This window comes from Phalangium opilio, unplaced genomic scaffold, assembly GCF_054372755.1.
Source record: "Phalangium opilio isolate 3A_F unplaced genomic scaffold, DU_Popi_V2 ptg000013l_1, whole genome shotgun sequence".
NCBI classification, from domain to species: Eukaryota; Metazoa; Arthropoda; class Arachnida; order Opiliones; family Phalangiidae; genus Phalangium; species Phalangium opilio.
In genome coordinates, this window is record NW_028324148.1 from 11,628,385 (window position 1) to 11,651,643 (window position 23,259).

Below are 23,259 nucleotides of genomic sequence, written 5' to 3' on the forward strand. Positions count from 1 at the left end.
TATCTTTACCTTCTTTTAAGGCTGTCACTCAACGCTGAGAGAAATTCGAGGGGCTACCGACGACGGGGAAGAATTCATCACTCGGGGGAAGTGCGGGGTTGGCTCCGAGCCGCCGTAAGAGGGAATAGGTCAGCTATATAAACATCCAAATACCTTGGCACAATACGCGAGTGAAGGTATGTGGCTCTTTCCAAAGAGCAAAGGACTATCTAGATGCAACCCTCCTCAATTCCCCGGTCACCCGCTTTTAAAAAGACTATTGCAAATACGAGGGGCTTCTAACTCGACAAGTCGATCTGAATTCGTGAATTCCATGTGAAGTTACACCAAAACAATGAATGAATTTCACAAGTTCTTTTCAGGAGTTCACACGAATTCAGGAACATTCCCATGAATTAAACCTGCATTCAGGAATATTCCCCATAACTTCAACCTGCTTTCTAGAATATTCACATAAAATAAACCTGCATTCAAGAATTTTTCCATAAACTAGACCAGCATTCAAGAATATTCCCATAAACCAAACCTGCATTGAAGAATATTCCCTTAAGTTAGCGTGCATTCAAGGATAACTCCATAAGTTTAGCCTGCATTCAAGAATATCTCCATAAGTTTAGCCTGCATTCAAGAATATATCCATAAGATTAGTCTGCATTCAAGAATATCTCCTTAACTTTAGCCTGCATTCAAGTATATCTCCATAAGTTTAGTCTGCATTCAAGAATATCTCCATAAGTTTAGTCTGCATTCAAGAATATCTCCATAAGTTTAGTCTGCATTCAAGAATATCTCCATAATTTTAGCCTGCATTCAAGAATATCTTCATAAATTAAACCTGCATTCAAGAAGATTCCCATAAATTAAACCTGCATTCAAGAAGATTCCCATAAATTGAACCTGCATTCAAGAATATTCCCATAAATTAAACCTGCATTCAAAAATATGCCCATGAATTTAAGAAACTGCCCATGCATTCAAGAATATTCCCATAAATTAAACCTGCATTCAAAAATATGCCCATGAATTTAAGAAACTGCCCATGCATTCAAATTAATTCCTTTGTTTTATTTCTTAAATTCCATGAATTCAAGAAAATTTCGTGAGGATTCAAAAAATATATTCCAGTTTCTAAAAATGTTGCGTTAATTCAGTGAAACCAATCGTTAAAATTCAGTGCATTCAATTTCAATAAGAAACTGACAAATTCAAAGATCCACTTCAAACAGTTCAATTCAGGGAAGTGCATCTAGAGAGAGAGAAAGCAGCCCCTCGAGTAAATATAATCTCTGGGCCTTATCGAACACGGATAGTCAAGCCCATTGAAAGATACTGTTGCGGAAAATAGGCGTTTGAATTATGCTCATATTTGCACTTGAAAGGGGAGTCAAATATTGAAGTCCACATTCTAGCAACTAGAACATTTTTGGCGAAGCAAGAGAAAATCACTAAATCTTTAGTGATTCAATTTTTCTATGAAATTATGAAATCTTTGGCAAAGTAATAAAATTTGCATCGATATTAAAAAATCTAAAATTGAAGAGAAAACCCGTCTATAGCGTTAGATAGGGCTCGGGGTTTTTTGATCGCATTTTTCGAAAAATACGGTTAACTACAAATAATCGAAAACTATTCAGAAGTTTTTTCATTTAAACAAAACAACAAGTTTAGCTGATATTTTTTGCGATTGAATAATCTTAGTAAGAATTTAACCGACAAATTTAATCAATCGGCAAAATTTTCCGAAAAACTTTATGTAGAAAAAAAGGTCGTACTCTTTGTTCGGTTAAATTAAAAATATTTTCTATTCTAAAATTCACTTGCTTCGAAGTCTAACTTTTAGCGTAATATTTTATAATTTAAGCTTTGTAAAAAACATCCAAATAATTTTTTTTTGTAGTAGACATTCATCTTAAATTTTTTCACTATTATTTTTTATTACAATTTAACATGCATACGCTTTTCTCCGTATCAGTTATTTATGATCAGATCGCCAAACTCACTTATTGTTACAATCTTTTCGATAAAAGCCAATTCCAAAAAGCCAGAGTTTTTACGTTAGTGGACTCTATCAAAAAAAATTCCTCCAAGCACCAAAAAAGTATACCTGTGATATTTTTGCCATAGGGATCTCGCGATACCGCTTACCGTATCGTCGAAATGGCGATAAAAGCAACAACAATTAATGTGTAACATCAGAAGGAGATAATAGATAATTCTAGCTTTAATTCGAAAATGGATGTCTTCGATTCTTGGTGCGAAACCCATCCATATTATCTCAACATAAACACCCTAGACTCGAACAAAGAGGGGTTAGTGTAATATAAAAGGGATAAGGTAAAAATGGGAAATGAAATAATATTTGAGGATCACCAACATACCTATTTACCTAGACATGCAATCATTTCAATTTATTGATAAACAATTGCAGAAGTTAAAACAAAACATAGACAGACACGTCGAGTACAAAGCCTGTCTCTCAGGAAAAGTTAAAATCCACTCGTCCCTACCGCCTACTATATTTCAGAGAGTCACACTTGAAACATCTTTTGATCATCTACTTCAAAACAACTTCTCTATTCCGGTTTTATTAACTAACGATATCAATACTCATCCTATATTAACTTTCATTAAGTTTCATGGTACAGTGGAGTCTCAATTCAAACTATTAAATGTATCCAGTCTATCGACTTATACCCATTCTTCGTTACTCGTCATTTATAAACTTTGACTACAGATTTTTCAGTTAAGAAAGGTTTTCGCACAAATAATTTATTAAATTTATATGATATTAATTATTTTTATCTGAAGTTACTTATTATTCTTCTAGTTGTATCGCTCTAAGAGACGTTTTTCCTAGAGTATGCCTCTTTCGCGAGTGTCTGCAAGACCTTAAAATGGTGTAGTTAGATTGGTGATGACAGTTAATAGAATAGTGGTCAGTACAGTTTTTCAGATATCCGTCAACTGTGAATACGATCCGGAAATTGAGAACCCTTTTGTTCAGATCAGGAAACTGCGAACGCGATCCCCTGGGGTGTAAAAACAGGCAGACAGACACACAGACAGATGGATCGTCGAGAACATTACATTTCCAAAACAATCATCACTCGGTGAAGTAAAAAATCTAGCCTCTATATTGGCTTCATATGAGTCCAATATTGTTCGACATTTGTCCAATGTCGGTTAGATATTACACCAATATGGGCTCGATATTAGTCCAATATCTGTTAGAAATTGTCCAATGTGGGCTTGATTTAAGTCCAATATCCGTTGGATATTAGTTCAATATGGGCTTGATATTAGAACGATATAGGTTAGAAATTGTCCAGTGAGGGTTTGATTTTAGTCCTATATCGGTTGCCAATTTGTCCAATGTGGGCTTGATTGATGTGTGGAAAATATCCTGACCATTTCTGGGTAATAATTGATCCCTTAATAGATGATTCTGGATCCAATTTTGGATGAGACTCCAAATCTGGCTTATCATTTGACCCTCCCTTTTTGGACACTAGTTACGTTATCCAAAAATAGATGAAAAACTATGCTGTCTCAGAGGCAGACGTTTGGATCCATTTACATCCAATTTTGGACCACATTTTTTAACAGTGCACGCCTTGGGAAATATTCAAGTGCTAATAGAGTAATGATGAGGGTACTATTTATTGTGTATGTGATTCGATTTAGTAACCTTGTTTTTAATGTTCTCATGTTACCACGCTTTGTGGTACACTTCTCTCGAAGATAAGTATTATATACTAATGATAATATTGACAATCACAATGTTTTTATTGATAGTTCACACCATTATCAGGTTTTTACCTCTCCGAGTGACGTATGTCACGGAGAGGTTCTAATTTCGACGTGTGTGTGTGTCTGTCTGTGTGTTTGTCTGTTGTTACACCCACGTGACCGCGTTCGCAGTTTCCAAATCGGAGCAAACGTGTTCGCCATTTCCGAACTGCTTTCACAGTCACGGAAATGGCTCCTTTACTTGAGTTCTCACACCACCATCTTCTGGTCTTTGTCCATCCCACACGGACACCAGTCTGTACTTACTGGCTTCTAATCACCACCATCTTTTGGTCTTCGTCCATCCCACATGGACACCAGTCTGTATTCATTGGCTTCTAATCACCACCATCTTCGGGTCTTCGTCCATTCCACTTGGACACCAGTCTGTACATACTGGCTTCTAATCTCCACTATCTTTTGGTCTTCGTCCATCCCACATGGACACCAGTCTGTACATACTGGCTTCTAATCACCACCATCTTCTGGTCTTCGTCCATCCCACTTGGACACCAGTCTGTACATACTGGCTTCTAAACACCACCATCTACTGGTCTTCCGTCTATTCCACATAGACACCAATCTGTCTTATTGGCTTCTAACTCCATAGTCATCGTTTGGTTTAAGACATTCGCGGCGATCAGCTAGGGTTACGAGAAACGTCTAGCCTCCCTAGGGTGGGTTGTCCACCAAAGGTTTTCGCAATTGCGGTTGTTCTTGCTTTTAGCTGTAGTTCGACACCCTTATATACTACCTATTTGAGTAAGGTAATGCAACCGGCGTATGCTTCATTTCAAACGCCAAAATTAGTCAAGTCTCTCAAGAATGTCTAATTGTTCTTTATCAACGCGATGTAACGCTCTATAAGGCGAACAACTAACGAAGAAAATATTTAATATTAATTATATTTATTTTAATATTTAAGATAATCTAGTTTCTCAACTCAAAATTAAAACGGAAAGAGTTAAAAAGCAGCCTATGTTTTAGTCTGTGTGTGTCCGTCCGTTAGTGCACCGCGTTAGCAGTTCGCTTTGTTTTGTGGAAAGAAATCCTACAAAACCTTAATATTTGGTTTTCTCATAATATATTATTAATATATGGAAATATTTTTCGTAATTTCGATGCCTTTAGTGGTTTTGTAGCTATAAAGCTCTGTTTCATTCTGATATCCCAAGAATATTTTTTATTATTATTATTTGAAATCGATGTTTATATATTACTTAAGCTATACTACATCTGTTTATAGCATAATTCTTTCTAAAGTGATTTCAAGAAGAACGCAACTATATTGGGCAAATGAACTTTTATTTGTCATTAGGCCTAGTGAACCAAAAAGTAAACGCTTGGGTTTGGTTTTCGTTTCTGTAATACAGAGACATTAACGGTTCAGAGTGAGCCGAAAGTTAAATACACTTTTAAATAATTAGGCTTAGACTTTATAATCATGGTGGAAATCTGGGCCGCGTTCAGCAGAGCTCAGCGCTGTCAGGCGCTGTTAGCAGTGTCATCCAGAACGGGATTTTGTTATTGAATTTTGACGTCACGGTGCTCAGTGAGCCAGCGCGGTCTTCAAGGAAAATAGTCGGGTTTTTGGATAACGTGACGTAAAACGCGTAGTTCTCAGCTTGGCGAAAAAGCATGGAGGAATTAATACAAATAGCTCTTGCTGATTCTGATGGGACTATAGCTATTTAATTGGCGTGAAACAAGTTGATCACGCGAGAGCGGCGAGAAGTTTAAGAGACATGTTAGTTTCTATGTTTAATTATAAAAGTTGTTCTTATCTATCTCCATAAATATGTTATCATACAATTTTTGTTAAGCCTTTGTACCTTGCACGCTTTATTGCGCTAGCTTCATTTTTAAAAGACCGATGACCGGAGAAAAGCTATGACGACAGATCTCACCAGAAAACGTTTTCCAAAATCCGCTGTCTTTTTTGGTGAGCTCTGCTGAACGCAGCCCAGATCAGTGAAAGGTCTGATCGTAATCGGATTATAGCTTCGTGTGTTCATGCTTTTTATGGTGCGCATTTACCTTCAGTGTGTGTAGCCACAAATTAGCTTTGGTGTTATGTAACTTTAATCGTCATGTTGACAAACTAAGAAAATTGTTGAGGTGAAAGGAGAGGATAGTGTTTACATGGCAACCCTGTTGTGAATATGGCTTTGAACATAGAGGGTATACAGTTGAGGAGTAGCAAATTGGGCCTTTACAAATACGTAAAGGTAATATCCCTCCAAAGTTTTATCTCTTCATTTCCGGTTTTTCCCCCATCGGATGATTTTAATGTGTACAAGTATATCCTTATTGGATGTAAAATGTCGTCTGATTTACAGTATATTTGCTATGCTTTGTATACTGCTTTAATATTTCATAAATTTTAACTTCAGTATTTGTTCATAAAAAAAAGAAACATTTCCATAACTGGGTAAATAAGTTTGTAGGTAGTCCTTCTCTTGACTCGGAGAGGTAATATTTTGGTTTTCCCAACTTGTTAAGTACTATTATTTGTCAATGATTAAAACTTTTTTCGTTAATATAGACTTTAAAAAATTTAAAAATTATCAAAGTTTATCGTAAAAAAATAATAGTGGCGGTTACTCGTCCAAATACTAATCGATAAAAGAAACCAAAACCACATTTGTATCAAGAAACGTATGGATCATAATTTTTTATTCGAAATCGAATAAAACGTATCGCAAAAAAACTTTTTTGAGTAAAATTCTTCTGATTATGTTGAAAATTTAAGTTTTTCGGAAAAAATACTTACGATTAATAATTGCATCAATCTACTTTTTTCCAAATCAAAACGAGATGAAATACTTATATATAATCTTCGTTTTACAAATTTAGGTATGTTAATTCATTTGAATAATAGTTAACCGATCCCCGAGCCCTAGCGTTAGAATATAGGAAACCAGTATATTAAATCTTATTGAAATTGGTTGAAACGCGAGGACGTTATTACCTGACCGCCATTTTTCAAGATGGCGGCGGATTGGAAAAATCTTTCTCATTGCGTGACTGCTACTTAAGACTGACATCCCGGCAAAATTCAGGCGTTGATTACCAGTTAGTCAGAACTTCGACTTACAGCTTAAACCGCTTGATCTACGAAGCTCTAATTTTGCAGGGACGATACGATTAGGTAGTAAGGACTAGATAAAAAGATTTTTCCAATACACGTCCATCTTGAAAAATGGCGGCCAGAAATGCTATCTTTACGTAGTAACTTTCGTATGTTTCAACAGATTTAATTTTAATATTTAGTATACTTGATGCGCTATATCCTACTGACTGGCCTTACGGCTTTTTGCGTTTAAATGCCGACAAATCGCAAAATCTGGTACGCGTTATGGTGATATACAATTACTCCTTTGCTTCAACTTGCTTATTTTTCTAAGCAAGTGATGCTTTTACTTACTTAACTCTCGCAAATTTTTAATTTAAACGTAATTTTAGAAATAAATTGCATAATCTCTATGGAACTTCAGATACCGTTCTTAAACTATTATATTTAGTAATGTCTTAATTTAAATTTATCTTGACGTTCATTACTGAGCCACACCCGTGATTGTGTTAACGTAGCGTTATCAGTGAAATTCTTTATTGACATTTCGTTACTACTACTACGGATACTGATGGCATGAATCCTCGCATGAATCTATACACCCATGAATATATATCCTTCTAACCTGTCTATCTGATTTGGGTGTTGGCTTATGGCGCGTTTTGCGTAGTTCAAATGGCCAATTATAAGACAGGATGAGGGAGCTTTTAATGAGAGTTTCGTTTGGAGGAGGAGCTAAGATTCGTGAGATAATTTACACGGTCATATTGGTGGGTTCAATGCAGCAGGAAAGCTAATATCCACCAATATGGCTGCCAAAACCGTGGTAAGAGTTAAAAGGGTGTTACGTACTACACAGCCAACTGAAATCTCGGTGTTAGAAGCGCTAGAGAACCCCGGCTAGTAGCGCACCTGACGGTATTTTGCAGGGAGATTTTTTTCGAGATACGGCAATTTTCATATAAAACGCCTCATAATATCATATAATATACAATTTAATAATGTCAACATACAGAACGAATTGTAAAAAAAAAAATTTAACAAGCGCGAGTGATTTTTTTTCCTAGAAATAAAAAATTGTTAGTGAAGTCTTAAGCCTTGGCGCTTAGCTTTCACCACGTGACTGGTGTTGTCTTTCCCTACGCCCCACCCATTCTTACCCAGAGGTTAGACGTGGTAGGGTAGATATATATATTCATTGTTATATAAAGATTCATGCTGATTGGTAATCTATTTTTTCTTTTATTTTAATTTAGCAGTCTCCCATCATGAGTGAGTGAGCGAAAATTAAATAGCTACAGTCTCGTAAGGACTCTTATTATTGATGGAGGAGAAAGAAAGAAGCAGGGGCATCTTAATATAAATAGAAGGCCCTGGGGGCTACAATTAATAACAGGTTGTAGTTTCGTCGTTAATCAGTATGAATTATTAGCGAGACGTTTTAAAGCCATATCAAGCTCGTGGGAAATTAGGTTAGAAAAAACCCTAGGGGAATTGCCTTCCATCCCTTCGTCCTCAACCCTACGAGAATTAAATGTCTTCTACGCTCAGGAGTAGGCTAAGTGTCATTTTGTACAAAGCATTCGTCCAGTAGTAAAAAAATTATAGTGCCATCTATTATTTTATAACAGAACAAATTTTACAGAGTCTTTTTGAAACCAAGGGTTAGCAATTTCACTTCGAACTGATTAAAGGATTGTTTTCGCAATATGAAGTGGTATTTGTTGATAGAGTTACCCTAACACACGTATTCATTCAATTCTCCGAGGATACATATTAGTTTGAAGCTGTTTTGAATAGATTAATATGCTTAGTTGTGTCTTCATCAGCTTGTTCGAATGTAGCCTAAACGTCACTGCATATGTCACGTGGTAAAGTTGCGCCGTCATGATTCGCGAAAGGAACGTCACGTGATACTAAAGGTCAAGCGTGACTCGTCTGGTACAATTTATCTATGCAAACACCTTTTCTTCAAACTCAACTAATTCTGTTAATTTCAAATGTACGTTTAAGTAGCTGATAATGTTATTTAACTCGGATTATGAAGGCATTTATTACTCTTAGGTTTTCACTATCTATTCGCGTATCTCAATACCCGTCTCTATAACCCGTGTCTTCTACTAAAGCCCAGATATCTTAAAGAATGCTACCAAGATAGATTGACACTTAAAGCGACTACTGTTACAAAATTCAACTTAAATTTAGAGCAGAAGGAAATCTCCGTAAAGCCTAATTAATAGTAATCTGTATTGCAGTCTTACGTTGTCATTAGGCCTTAGGGGATACCAGCCTTAAATATATACTGTTTAAATAACATAGGAGTATATTTCAATAAAGAAAGATTGCCATTATAACAAAAAAAAATATAATTAACGTTAATTGCGATTTTCCAAGTCGGGATTATGCCACGCTAAATACTGCATAATTTATACCCTCTGTATAATAATGCCCACCTTTAATATGATTGGGGACGTTCCTATAGTAATTGAACCCTTCTTCCACTTTCTCTCAGTTAACGTTTCAATCCTGAATTGCCCGTTCATTGACGTAATTAGAAATTGTCAAAATCTGGATTGAGATTTGATTGAATTTCATTATCCTTATAATTACAAGTAAACTTAATTAAAAATCGAGAGATGATTGACAATTAATTTATGGCTTTAATCGGACGTTACCCCTTGCTTAATTTGTTTTTATTTTAATTGATTGTCGGTAATTATTTTTATTTACAACAGTTGGCAGGGGATTTCTTGACACTGCAGGCCAAATTATAATGAATTCAGGACAGTATTTGATTATATTTAAATACAGCGTGTTTCTGATTAGTCTGCCACAAATAGAAGTGTGTTCTTTGGAGTAGAAAGTATCAATGAACATGGGGTGTTCAACATTTAGCTACGGAGATATGGCTCCCTAACATTGGTCGTTAATAACAATGGAAGAGCCACATATGTGGAGTAATTAGCTTTTCTTTTTTACGAGCACTTCTACTAGTTTAATTTAATACTACACTGCTAGATAAAGGTCCAACGACTTTCTAAGGTTGAACACTGACATGTCTCACTCCATCCACATTGTGACACTTTCCTTGTTTAAGGGGCCAATGTTTTGGGAGCCCTTGTCTCGTAACTAAATGTTGTTGATCCCATGTTCTGACGCATTACACTCACTTTGACCCTAACAACACACCCTTTAATTTATGGCAGACTTATCATAAACTCCCGGTATAATGAATTCATGCCATTGATATTATGGATTTTCAATTTATTTCATTTTGTTCATTGCCAAATGTTTGGGTAAATAGTCTCCTCCAAGAGCTATGATAAAGCCCATTAAATTTAGTTGGGACCAGACTTTATTTTTCATATTTAAATGTAATCGGACGTTATTGATCTTCTATTTATTTCATTTTCTCGAATGAAATATATGTGTTTTTAAAACAGACGAAAGCTTGAGTAAAAGTCTCTTTCCTAGAGGCATTTTAAATTACATAAAAGGGAAATTTGCGTTTAATTTATACTACCACTAGATGCAAAGGCACCTGACGTTGCCCATCGAGACATATTTATTACCTTTCGTGCCGCAATTTTAAAAGATGATTACAAATCGATCCCCAAAATGTAAAAGACCCTACTATAGGATATAGAGAACCAGTGTACGAAATATTAGTTAAATCGGTGGAACCGTGCGCGGATTTGATTCCTAAAACAAAATTTTATGACCGATTTATGCGCTACCATATCGTTAACATCAGTATATATTTAAACGTTTGTCTTATTGAATGAAGACGAATACCCGTCCATCATAGTGAAAACCACAAAGCACAAAATATTTAAAAATTAACTAACCTGGTCGTGATTGCATCGATATGCACATATCATTGTCAACGGGGAACTTATCGCACTTGACCATATCGGGCCAAGGAAATCCATAGTTTTTCATGCGTCCTTCGCATCCGTCTCTGACCGCGTTACATAAAGAACGACACGGATATATCGGTCTGTCCAAACAGACAGGGGTGAACAATGAACAAAGAAAGAGTTGCGTGTCGGGATGGCATTTAAGATTATATAGGGGAATCCAAGACGTCGCTTGTTGGGACACTTCCGCCATCGTGTCGTGCTCTAATAAGTTAGGTAAACGCATTTGCGTGTAACTTATACCGCGACATAAAGTCAGGTTTTCCGGAATCATGACGCACGCCGGAGAACTCAAGCGTCCCGTTCCGGAAGCGGCGTGCAAGTGTCCAGCAGGGTCCGGATGAGCGTCGCGATGCAGCCCTCCCGGTTGACCCAATCCCCATTCCGTTAGGTACGCGGATGAACTTTGCGGATGTGGAGAGGCTAGTGTTGGCTCGCGGAATAAAGTGCAATGAATGGTGATGCAAAATAGCCATTGGACGCTGATCGTGCACCAAGAGGATGGGATCATTTTTCTTCCGAGTTTCGATGAAACATTCGAGTCAAATGAGGCGAGAATTCGTCCGATCCTGAAAGAAGAAATTTTTTTAATCCAAAAGCATTCATTCTGTGTAATTTTGACTTATGGAAAATTATAGTGCGCGAAACGTTTCTACATGAAAAACAGGGCAGACCTAGAAATAACTGAGAAATTGGTTTGGAGCAAAAGGTCAGGGAGTTTATACCAGGGAAAATCATAATTCTTTCCTGCCGTCAGGAAAAATTATTATTAGTGAAATTCTCAGACACGGACGAAATACTATAGCAGGACTCGTAACCGATTTTGAAGTTCTGGAAAATTGATATTCGTTGTGATTTTGATAATTTATGCATGCCTTGGCATAAACGTATTTGTTTTTCAAAATTGATTAAACGAGAAAACGTATAGGGTTTTCAAAGGCGCGTGTGTTATAAGACAAATAGGAGAAAAAATCTATCAAATCTTTTAAGCTTTTTGTGATATTTTTCGAAATTTTCAATGTATTAATTCCAAAAAACCATGCATTAATCCCAAAAACCGTGTATTAATCCAAAAAACCGTATATTAATGAAAAATTCCATGTATTAATCCAAAAAAACCATGTATTAATCCAAAAAAACCATGTATTAATGGAAAAATCCATGTATTAATCCAAAAATCCATGTATTAATCCAAAAACTGATGTATATTAATCCAAAAATTGGTGTATGAATCGAAAAACCCGTGTATTAATCCAAAAATCTATGTATTTACAATTAAGTGTTATAAGACAATTTCGGTTATTATACTTCTTAAAAAAATACTGGGTTTGTGAACGCACCTCTTTTGGCAAGAGACAAACCAAATTTTAAGGGCATGGAGGGTAATCATCTATTACAAGTATATCGATGGCGAGCCGGGTATAACTAGGCTGGTTAGCAGCGCAGGGGCTATCATCGGGCCGGGGCGAGCGACAATTAACCGCCGCTTCGAACGTGAAAATATTTCTGAACGAACATAAAACCATTAGTTTGGATTTCCACAAGAAAATAATTAAGATTTCTCGGGAGCCCTTTTAATGGTTTCGTATAGCGAAGTGGAACCATTACGACCGGGCTCTGTTTTCGTTTCCTCGTCCTTACCGTAAGTACTGTCCCCCAGCAACTAATTAGCGGTTCATCGTTAATTCAAAATAAAGTCCTGGGGTTGGGCAAAGGGAAAAATCGTGATCTTTAACTCAATTACATTTTAAATGATATCCAATACGTAATGGTTTTCGCCTTAATAAATTCACCAGTTTAGTTCGAAATAAGCTACGGATTCATTTTAACCTTCCTATATAGTTTGCTTATCTATATGTATAATACATCAACGGCGTTTGTCGTTAGGAAATGTTTTAGCCACGTTGAATGATGTATATCTACGATGGGGTTCTTAGTTTGTCATGGGATGGAAGTTCTGATGATGAATAATTGTATGGATACTTTTGGTTTTAATTTACGGACGTTACGATCATACGATGTGGCGAGTCTATTATGAGCCCAGCCCTTGGGCCATCTTGTTTAATTTTAAAAGATGATCTTATGTTCAACTCCAAAAGCCATGAAGTCCGTCTACTGTATATTCTATATAGTGGGCAGTACACTTGAAATCGGTTGAAACCTACAGTTCCAACTACAAGGTCCGGCAATTGCGTTCAAAACACGCAATGAGTCAAGTTACTGCATGCAACCATAAGTTTATAAAATATGTTCCATAAGTGTGTCACTCGTTAATGAGAGTTTGTCATGAAGTGACGTAGGCGAAACGTCATAGATTCTCGTAAAGCGACGCCTGGTGAGGCGCTGTCAAAGGCTTAGTATAGACTAAATAGGAGGATGGACTGCAAAACCGAGTGTAGTCAATTCTCACGTCGTTCTTGAACTAGCTCTCATTAAGCCACTAGCATTACGAAGTATAGATAGTGACATACTTATGGAACATATCTTATAAACTTATGATGCAACTAATATATCAGCCAAGTGTAGCAATCGTGAATTTTGTAAAAGCATATGCCTAAACTATTTTCAATTAAGTTGAATCAAAATGATATTTGCTTTCATGGGCGTTCCGAGATAGTGGATTTCTCGTAGTTTATAGTAATACCAGGGATAGATTTAATTTTAGAAGTAGGAATGGAGAACGGTTAGTATTTACTTAAGTCCGACTCATAGCCCAGTAAAGAGCCCCTCCCTAAAACACGTAATGAAAAGCTTCAATTATATCTTATTGGCTCACTTAAACTACGTTTTGATGACATTGCTAACGGGGACGGCGAAAAAATACGTAATTCCTTTTTACCTCTGTCGCTATGACCCGCCTCTTCTTTCATACCCCCCCCCGTCCCGTGGAAGGGGTCTAGGACTTTGAAGCGCGCCCACATTACTCTGTTCTCCATTCCTACTTCTAAAATTAAATCTATCCCTGGTTATATAGACATTTGCGGCGCTCAAACGGACTAATACTATTCTAAAATAAATGTTCGTTTGATCTGGTCCAAACCGCACTATCCCCGTATATTTGAAACATTATAATATATAAATACTCTCGTAACAGTGCTGAATTTCTAAATATGAAAAGATCATGAGACCTTGCACGCCCTAACGGCTATCAATTTTAGCTCTCAGAAAAAGATGCGATGAGGATTGAGTCAAATAATGGCATGCGCCCACGCGCTGGCAATCATCGCTTTTGACGTCTCATATTTTATAATGGGAGGTTTTTATATTTTGAATAATGCTTATCAAACGTTTCAACAACTTCCTCTTATCAAAAAAAAATAAAAAGAACGAGAGAGTTTCAAAGAAATAAGCGTGGTCGTCGATCCTAAATCACGTTTTTCCACCTTTTATTCATGTTCTCCTAGCAAAATTCTAGCTTAATTCAGATACGATTTTAGCCTCGTGAATCATTTTCATCTCCATCATTTAATTCTTCGCTTGTCAACAAAAATCTCAATATAGACACTTTCGGGAAGAAATTTTACCACAAAGAAATTGGCGTTGTCTTGTTTCAAACCGTTTACAAATCGTTGAACTTCCCGTCACGTGATCACACGTTCGCTGTGCTTAAACGCGTTATGAATAGTTGTGGAGACCAAAATCTTCTTAAATTGATCAAATAATTTAAACGGAAATTTTAACTTTTAACTTTTTTGTGTGAAAGTTGTGTTTCACTGGTGCATAAAGTTGCAATAAATGATAAATGCATTTAATTGTAACAGATTTCAGTTCGCAATGACGTCCATATTCAAGTCATGTTATCTTTAGTCTTATAGTTTGAGAAAACTCCTTATATGATAGTGTTCTAATTCTGAACACTATTCTTAATTAATGCTTTTATATTTTATAAAGTCTTATTTCCACTTCTCGATAAATCCTCTTTTACGGTTTGCCAGGTGTTACGATCAAAAATGTCCCTATATAGTCATAAGCTCCTCGGAAAAAATGTTCGTTTCAATATTGAAGCTGGATTCCCACTCTGTCGAAAATTTCGCCATAATTCCGACCGAAATTTGTTTCTTTTCGCCGGAGTCGACGATTTCCACTTGAGTGTATTTTTTCGCGATGGAAACTCACTTTGTTTATATGACAGTGACGTAAAAATTATCGCAATGAGAATTTTCAAGTTAAAACATACGTCATCAGTGACGTAAAAGAAAACGCGTTCTGATTAGTGTAATTCCCTGCGTCACACCGTATCATGGCGAAAAATAACCATCTCAAATTCTGTTCTTTGGAACCGAACCTTTCAGTTGGCTGCGTAGTACGTCGCACCCTCTGAAGACTTACGACGGTTCTGGCAGTCATATTGGTGGATTTCAGTTTCCTCCAACATTAAACCCACCAATATGGTCGTATAGAGTGGTGCTTTAAGAGATAGAAAGGTGTTACGTCACGATAAAGTTCTATAAATGAATTTGCTGACGAATCACAGCTCCTCGCCCAATCGAAAGCTCTCTATAGTCGACGGAAAACCTTTTACGCAAAGATTCCGTCCGAGTGAGAATCCAGCTTAAATTTTTTTCATCTCGCCGCTCTCAAAAAGCGTTTAGCATTTTCAAATGCATCAAGATATCCGATAAACAAATTTTATAAAGTCAACAACGTTTCGACATAGTGGGATAGGCCTTGTTATCTATATTTAAAGATATGTGCACGTATTGATGAAACAAACCACGCTTTGACAGAGGGCAAACATATTTAATCTTAACTTATTTGGCGTTTTTTTTTTCAAATTTCTTTTTGAATTGTGGAATTTTTCTATTTAACTTGGGAGTTTCTGCCAATTTTAAAATTGGTAAATATACTTGGACGTATACAGGGGGAACGCGTTGGTATTAAGCAGGAAAAATTTGTACGAGATCCACATTGGCTAGTCTCAATACATTTATTCACAAGTTTATAAGATATGTTCCATAAGTATGACACTTCCTGTACTTCGTAATGATAGAGACTTAATGCTCGAGCTAGTTCGGGAACGACAAGCGAGAATTGACTACACTCGGTTAATTTTGCAATCCATCTTCCTATTAAGTCTGTACTAAGCCTTTGACAGCACCTCACCAGGCGTTTCTTTACGAGAATCTATGACGTTTCACCTACGCTACTTCATGACAAGCTCTCAGTAACCTGTGACAAATTTATGGAACATTTCTTATGAACTTACTCTTTAATTGAAGAAATCAAACTAGCCAAAATCGTAAGTAATGGGACTTTCAAAACACGTGTTCCCTATCCATTACTTTAAATGTTTCTAACTTAAATGGAAAAATATAATATTTGTTATGTAGGGGCGGGGCCTATATGAGGCTTATCTTCCATAAAATTTAGCTTTCCCGGACATGCGTGAATTTCGTAGCATTTTCAGTCCATTTGAATCTGTAATCTGAGTAGTTCCACGCTTACAGTCACGTGACATTGCCAAATCACTACTCAGGGAAAAAGTATCGCTACTACTTCGAAATATAGTTCTTGACACGTCCCCTACATAACGCATTGTATATTACTATAAATGTTGAAAATACCGTCCTTCGGCATTAGGGAATACCAACAGCTGTGACCAATGGCTTTGGTTTAATTTCTCTACTAGCTTCTAATAAAGAAATCCAGTACAAATTATCCCTCAGCGGTAGGGGAAGTAAGTACCTAGCTAGACTGGTCGCCGACGAAGGTTTAAACCCTGTATCGTACAGTTAAAATTTCAATTTATCTAAGGTCAGGGTTTTTCTCTTTCAAGTGTTTGTCGAAATAGAATGCTCGTCTATATATTTAAGTATGCGTGGTAAATTGATAGGTCGAAAAATTGGAAAGTATTTTTACTTGTATTTTCATCTGACTTTTTGGAAATCATCGTAGTTCTCTTTGCAATTATTAAAGTCGTTCGAATTCTGGACCTTCTAATCTTTTGTTCACTTTATATATGACATTACAACGTTTCACGAAGAATTAAACTCACATAATATCCTAATAACATCGGTTCCTTCAACCGTTATGACAACAAAATGTTTTTCTTTATTTTATTTATTTTTTGCCACTCTGAATGCTGTTACGTTACTTATGCGTTGTAATTGGAAATGTGCAATTATTCCTATTCCGGCTCAAATTTATGATTACCTTAATATAACCTGACCTAACCGAAAGAAGCCTATCGTAACCTAACCCAATTACCTTCAAAATCTTCCGGTTTGCTTTTTTCCATTAGTTAACCGATCATTAAATAGTTTTAACGATAATTAATTTAATTATCATTTGGAATAAGTAACTTTATTTTTCTTACGGCAAGAAAGCTTCATGAGTTGTTTGGTGTTATAGTTTTTTTTAACTTGAGCGTGATTAGTTTTTTTCGATAGACAAGTGTTGTCAGTCATTTGTGAGTGCAATTTAACCGCTTTCTACAAAACAGACTGAAAAGCTTGTAGTTCCGTTCGATTCAGTGAAGCATGTAGTTCCGTTCGATTCAGTGAAGCATGTAGTTCCGTTCGATTCTGTGATCATACAGTTCCAAACCTGCACTACATGTTCTAATAACAAATTACTGACAACCCTTAACACGGTTAAAGTCAAGAAAAGGGTGAGAATATTTCTCTAGCCCTTCTAGTGCATAATATCCATATGTGCAGTTTGACATAGCCTAACCTAAAACTGTCAAACCTTTAAGCAAAATTTCCTCGATAAACTAATCTGTCAAAAACCGTAGAAAACACACCGAAAAAACTAATTAACCTTTAATTCGTACAGAAAATCTTCAAGACCACGCTAACAATTATTGCCGATGAAATTAAACATTTTTCAATGTAATTAAGTAAACAACATATTTAGACGCCATATTGCAAAGACATCTATAACTTGACAAGTAAAAGCATCCAAAAATTATCTTACACTTTTGATAAACGAAAAAAACTTGCTTCTGTTTCGATCCAGTTGATTAAGGTGCTCGAAAGAATATAATCAAATCCAATCACCAGTATTGCTCGTTTCACATGTTAGGCTTAATGCGTTTCGCCTTTTACCATACGGAACATGATATGCCGTTTACAATAGCACTAAGAAACTAAAGTTCGCTCGATGATAATCGTGTGTAAGGTAATTTTTGCAGCAGAACTGTTTTTTCTTTTCTTTTTTTTTCTTTTTGGGTATCTTGATTTTATTATTTTATTTCCCCCTATGTTCTATTATCAGTTATTTCTGGGGAAAATTTATTTCGCGAGCATATAAATTGGTGGCGCGCGCACTCGCCAGCGAAGGAACTCGGAATGGGAGAGACGCCCGTTAACCAAACAGCCCTCCCAGGCAGTTGCCGATGTTTGTCTAAACGACAGTCACTTTTTACAAAACGCGTTTCCACGGTAAAGTTTCGCCTTCCGTTTATCTGTACATTTACCTTTTCTCGAGCCCCCTATCGGAGGGATTTGGCATGAACGCCACCTGAAGAGCTCCTCTCCACGGGGAGATCTCGAGAGGATGAAAGATAAAGTCCACCTGAAATAGCCCAAGTTACTCGAGATGCGTGGAGAGATGACTACGGTCTCCTCGAGTTCTCCATAATATATTTCTTCTTCTGCTTCTTCCAGACTGCGCCAAACCCGATTGCGATTAAGGTACTCATACACGATGACCTTTAGCGTCAATAAATTTTGTCTTCGTTTGCACAGGAAGGACCATGGATGCATTAAGCCAAGTGGTGGGTTTAATATGGCCCAGGAATACATACAGCTAATAGGAATTATTGTGCCCCCCTATCTCTCGTGTTAATTTCTATGCGGGTTTTGTGGGCTGGGCTTGAGTGCTCTCCATCAAGTGTCATAATTCTGGCGTCTTACTAACTGTGATTTCATTGGTTGCGAGGTCGGTTTCAATGCACAACGAGGTATACATAATGATTAGTCTATCTCATCCCACAAAATCTGCCTAAGTACGTTGAGATAATGGCTTCACAATGATTTCTTTTAGCTCCATGCATTCCTGTATTTTTGGATCTAACCTACGTTCATCTATAATTTCAACAACTTTTCTATGTTTTTTTGACTAAGCCAATCTAACTTCCCAATATAATTTGGTCTAGGCCTAGTTGCAAAATAATCATCGTACTTGCTTGTGACAACATTTTAGTTAAAAAAATCTCAAAACTGCGTCATTGGTCTCTACTGGTATCCAGTAGTACTGGACTACTGGTTCTTTTCCTTTAGAAATTGCAACAGATTTTTACGTAGGCCTATCGTTCAATCCATTCTACAGTACCATTTGTATGAGAAATTTTAATCCTATGTTACCCTACATAACTGAAAACTTTATAAATTAAAAAAAAAAGTCCAAACTAATTCTTTTGGTTAGACTTCCTGAACTCCTTATTATTATCGGATTATACTGCACTAGTAAATGAGCCCGAAAGAACTTTAATTCTTTTTCTATATGTATATTTTGATGTTACATGCTCTGGCGGTTTAATTCCTTCGCAAACCAAGCCCTTCCTTCACAACACGTTATTTCCTTTCTAAAATTAATACTCCTTGATTTTACGATTTATCTATTTTCAACCATCCATACTTGTTGGTATACTTGATTAAAACACTCAATCTTATCTTCGATACTCCTTGTTTTATGTATATTAAACTGATGCGTATAAACTTTCGTAGCTATAGAGAAGACCACGCCATCTACACTAAATCCCTGCTACTAACAGATCAAGCGTTACTAGCAGACAGACAGACGAACTTGCGTGATGATTCTGATTATATTAAACAAGTCACGCAGATTACGACTTCCGTATTAGCTAGGTGTGGTTGGAGAGGGCGAGTTAGTTTCGTATGTGCTAACGTAGAAAAATTTACTATGTTTTCTGACTCCCTTAATTTACAAAATACTTTCCATCTGTCCCTTGGAGTGCTTGGAAGCGATAATATTACAGGGTAAATTCACGTTACTTGAAGACAGGCAGAAACAATCGCGTGTTTCTTCTGAAACCTACACTGGCAGCACTAAGATAATGCACTCAAATTCATTATTAATTATTTATTAAAATTTATATTCTAGATTAAGTCAAGTTCTTCAAGTTCTCGACAAAATTAATATTCTAGACTAACTCAAGTTCTTCGAGTTCTCGACAAAATTTATATTCTAGACTAAGTCAAGTTCTTCAAGTTCTCGACAAAATTAATATTCTAGACTAAGTCAAGTTCTTCAAGTTCTCGACAAAATTAATATTCCAGACTAAGTCAAGTTCTTCAAGTTCTCGACAAAATTAATATTCTAGACTAAGTCAAGTTCTTCAAGTTCTCGACAAAATTAATATTCCAGACTAAGTCAAGTTCTTCAAGTTCTCGACAAAATTAATATTTACGTTTTTTCCAGTAATTTTGAATTTGAAAATTTAAAATTAATGAGAGTATAAACTCCATCGCTAGTCCGTATGTACATATATTTTTTAATAATTTTACTACAGTTATTTTCTAAAATCGGGAATTCATCTTGTACATGGCGAAATTATTTTCTAGGTCCAATATTGAAGGTTTGCTAGTTATTTTGAAATTTAAAATTAGTATAAAATAAAGGTAGTTTGTTTATAAATATTTTACCTTTCCTGATCCATCTCCAATGTTGATATTCTCCGACTTTATTGGCATATCTAGACAAACATACGAGCAATATTGATAAGGTTTATCATAAATCGATAAAATTGAACATTGCTTAAGTTATTTTGAGTATCTTACAATAGTTATAGGTATTGCGTTCATTATAAGTGTTGGTACCGTTCTAGAAAGATAACGGTAATTTAAAATTAGTTTTCAAAAGAGGTCACTAGCATCTCCATTATCCATTTTCGCGCGTATCTCCTGGTATCTCCCTCTATAGGCCATTCCATTAATTACTTACAAATGCAACGCCAGGTGGAGCCCGAGTTAACTAGACGTGGAAGCCTAGCCAACTATAGTCTGTCAAACGAAAGAAGAGCTCGGAGAAATGTGTCCAAATTGGTGTCGCCACCATCGACCCCATAGTACTTTATCAACTTGTTTTGTTTTGTCAATAGTCGTCTGTAATATAGTCTGCTATAAACAGATAGGCTTAATCGCAATAGAACCAATACATTTTGCAATATATATTTAATATGTCTATGTTTCATGGTTTTTTACGATCATCGAGTATTAAAGAATATAAAACAAAATTAACGACAAGACATAAGTTAAAGTACTTGTCCATAAGTCTAAGTAGTTCAGCATCAAAGCGTCTTCAGTCCACGTCTTCATCAGAGTCTTCGCTGTCTTCTTGCATATTAATTTTAAGAGGTTCAATTGTGGTTTCGATGATGGAAAATTTTTCCCAATACTCATGCATTATATTCTCGACGTGAACTTTATGAAATAATAAAGCGTCACAAGTCCAGAACCCTGAAGTACGAAATTGACGAGGCTGCTAAAAGTAGAGGTCACACGGTAGTGAGGTTTCCACCGTACCATTGCCAGTTTAACCCGATTGAACTAATATGGGCACAAGTGAAGAACGACGTTGCGAAGCAGAATTCTGGTTTCAAACTCTCGACGGTCAAAGATGCAACATTGAGGGCCATTGAACGTGTGACACCAGAGAATTGACGTAGGGCAATAGAGCACGTCGAGAATATAATGCATGAGTGTTGGAAAAAAGATCCCATCATCGAACTACTTATGGACAAGTACTTTATTAACTTATGTCATTAAAATATATTGCAATGCTAGTTCAACAAAGATAAAACTGGTGTCTTGTCGTTAATTTTGTTTTATATTCTTTAATACTCGATGATCGTAAAAAACCATGAAACATAGACATATTAAATATATATTGCAAAATGTATTGGTTCTATTGCGATTAAGCCTATCTGTTTATAGCAGACTATATTACAGACGACTATTGACAAAACAAAACAAGTTGATAAAGTACTATGGGGTCGATGGTGGCGACACCAATTTGGACAAATTTCTCAGGGCTCTTCTTTCGTTTGACAGACTATAGCACTGCCTCTGGCGGTGCTTCTTGGCGCAAGGAAAATAACCCCTGTGATGTTTTTTTCTCCTTTGAAATTAATGGAATGGTCTGTATTCAAAGCGCACTTGATTAAATACGGAAACATGAGGTAGATGAATACACAACACAATGAGCAATATAATGGGAAGAAAGTGTTGTTGATCAAGTGCGCTTGAAAGTGAGTGTATCTTTGAAATGTCGTTTGGAAATTTGTTATTCCGCAATTTTTCGATTTTAGAATTTAATTTTGAAAATTTTCGAATTTAGTTGAAAATAAATCATGGATAACGTACAGAAGAAGCAAACTTTTGCTTCTCATTCATTCGTCATTTGAATCATAATTTTTGAACATTGAATAATGAATGGATTAAAAAAAAGTCTTACGCCAGAAGGTGGTGAGCCTTGTCCGAAAAATTGGAAAAAGTTACTATTTGGAGAGCTCTAAAGATATATAAATATATCGTGGTTAGTTTTCTTTGTTATTTGAATTTTTATAGACTAGAAAAGTTATGAAAACTTTAATCTCACCATTTTCGCCACTAACTCTGAAAAAAATATATAAAAAAGACGATTATAAACGTAATATGGGTTTAACTTTTTTTGGAATAATTACATTATCGAGAGAATTTTAGACAAAGAAAATTTACAAACCTTTTCTTAAATAAGCGGTAGTACTTCATCAAAGTATTGTCAGATAGTTTATATCATTTAGACATCGAAAGCACAACTTTAAATACAAAATCTCGCGCCACAATCTTTGGTTTTATCTTTTTACCCCTTCGAGTGACGATGACGTCACGGAGAAGTATTGCACTGGACGTGTTTGTTAGTCTGTCACCTCGTTCTCAGTTGGAAAATCGGAGCAAACGTGTTCGCAATATCCGGACCGAGTTTGCAGTTCCCAGAAAACAATATTGACTTCTATTTCATTATTCTTGTTAGGGTTAGGCCTAAGATGTACGCGGCGATCGGCTAGGGTTTCGAGAAACGTGTTGCCTTCCAATGGTAGGGCTTCCACTAAAGCCTCTCGCGGTTGCTTTATTTCTTATCCCTTAAAGGGAATCAACCAACTCATAGACCATAAATTTCCAAAAATTGTTAAAGAGGCATACGCTAGAATTCAAACCTCAACAATAGCTATGTTTAAATGATTTCAGGAATAACGTTTAATGAAACAACTTAACTATAATAAAGGTAAAATACTGGCGATTAAAATAATATCAATTATATTTATTTAATTATTTAAGAAAAACATCCTAAGTTAGTAGATAGCCTTCGTCACGACTCGGAGAGGTTTATTTTGGGTTCCCAACTTGTTTATTTTGGCTTTACAACTATTGTAAGGCGCAATTTTTGATTAGATAGTCATGAACGGCGTTGTCTAACAATATGTAAGTTATTCTCGAGTTCAAAAGAATTATCTAGGATTAAAATTAAAAT

At 36.0% G+C, this 23,259-nt stretch overlaps 1 protein-coding gene and 1 long non-coding RNA gene across 2 annotated transcripts in view; both read right to left on the minus strand.

Annotated features, from left to right (window-relative positions):
* The window catches only part of LOC149709112 (secreted frizzled-related protein 5-like), a 30,639-nt gene extending 12,516 nt beyond the window's left edge, over window positions 1–18,123 (minus strand). The window contains exons 1-2 of the mRNA XM_089864541.1: window positions 17,701–18,123; window positions 10,711–11,351 (exon numbers count right to left, since the gene is read on the minus strand). Of these exons, the coding sequence (XP_089720667.1) occupies window positions 10,711–11,293 (583 nt within the window). The 5' untranslated portion in view covers window positions 11,294–11,351; window positions 17,701–18,123. The remainder of the gene's footprint in view (window positions 1–10,710; window positions 11,352–17,700) is intronic.
* Window positions 18,124–20,191: 2,068 nt separating this feature from the next.
* On the minus strand, window positions 20,192–22,581 carry LOC149709114 (uncharacterized). The gene is made up of 6 exons (XR_016381307.1): window positions 22,471–22,581; window positions 22,348–22,364; window positions 22,204–22,260; window positions 20,529–20,571; window positions 20,394–20,443; window positions 20,192–20,331 (listed from the first exon to the last, which is right to left on the minus strand). It is a non-coding gene; the product is annotated as an uncharacterized LOC149709114 (long non-coding RNA).
* Between the last annotated feature and the right edge of the window lie 678 nt (window positions 22,582–23,259).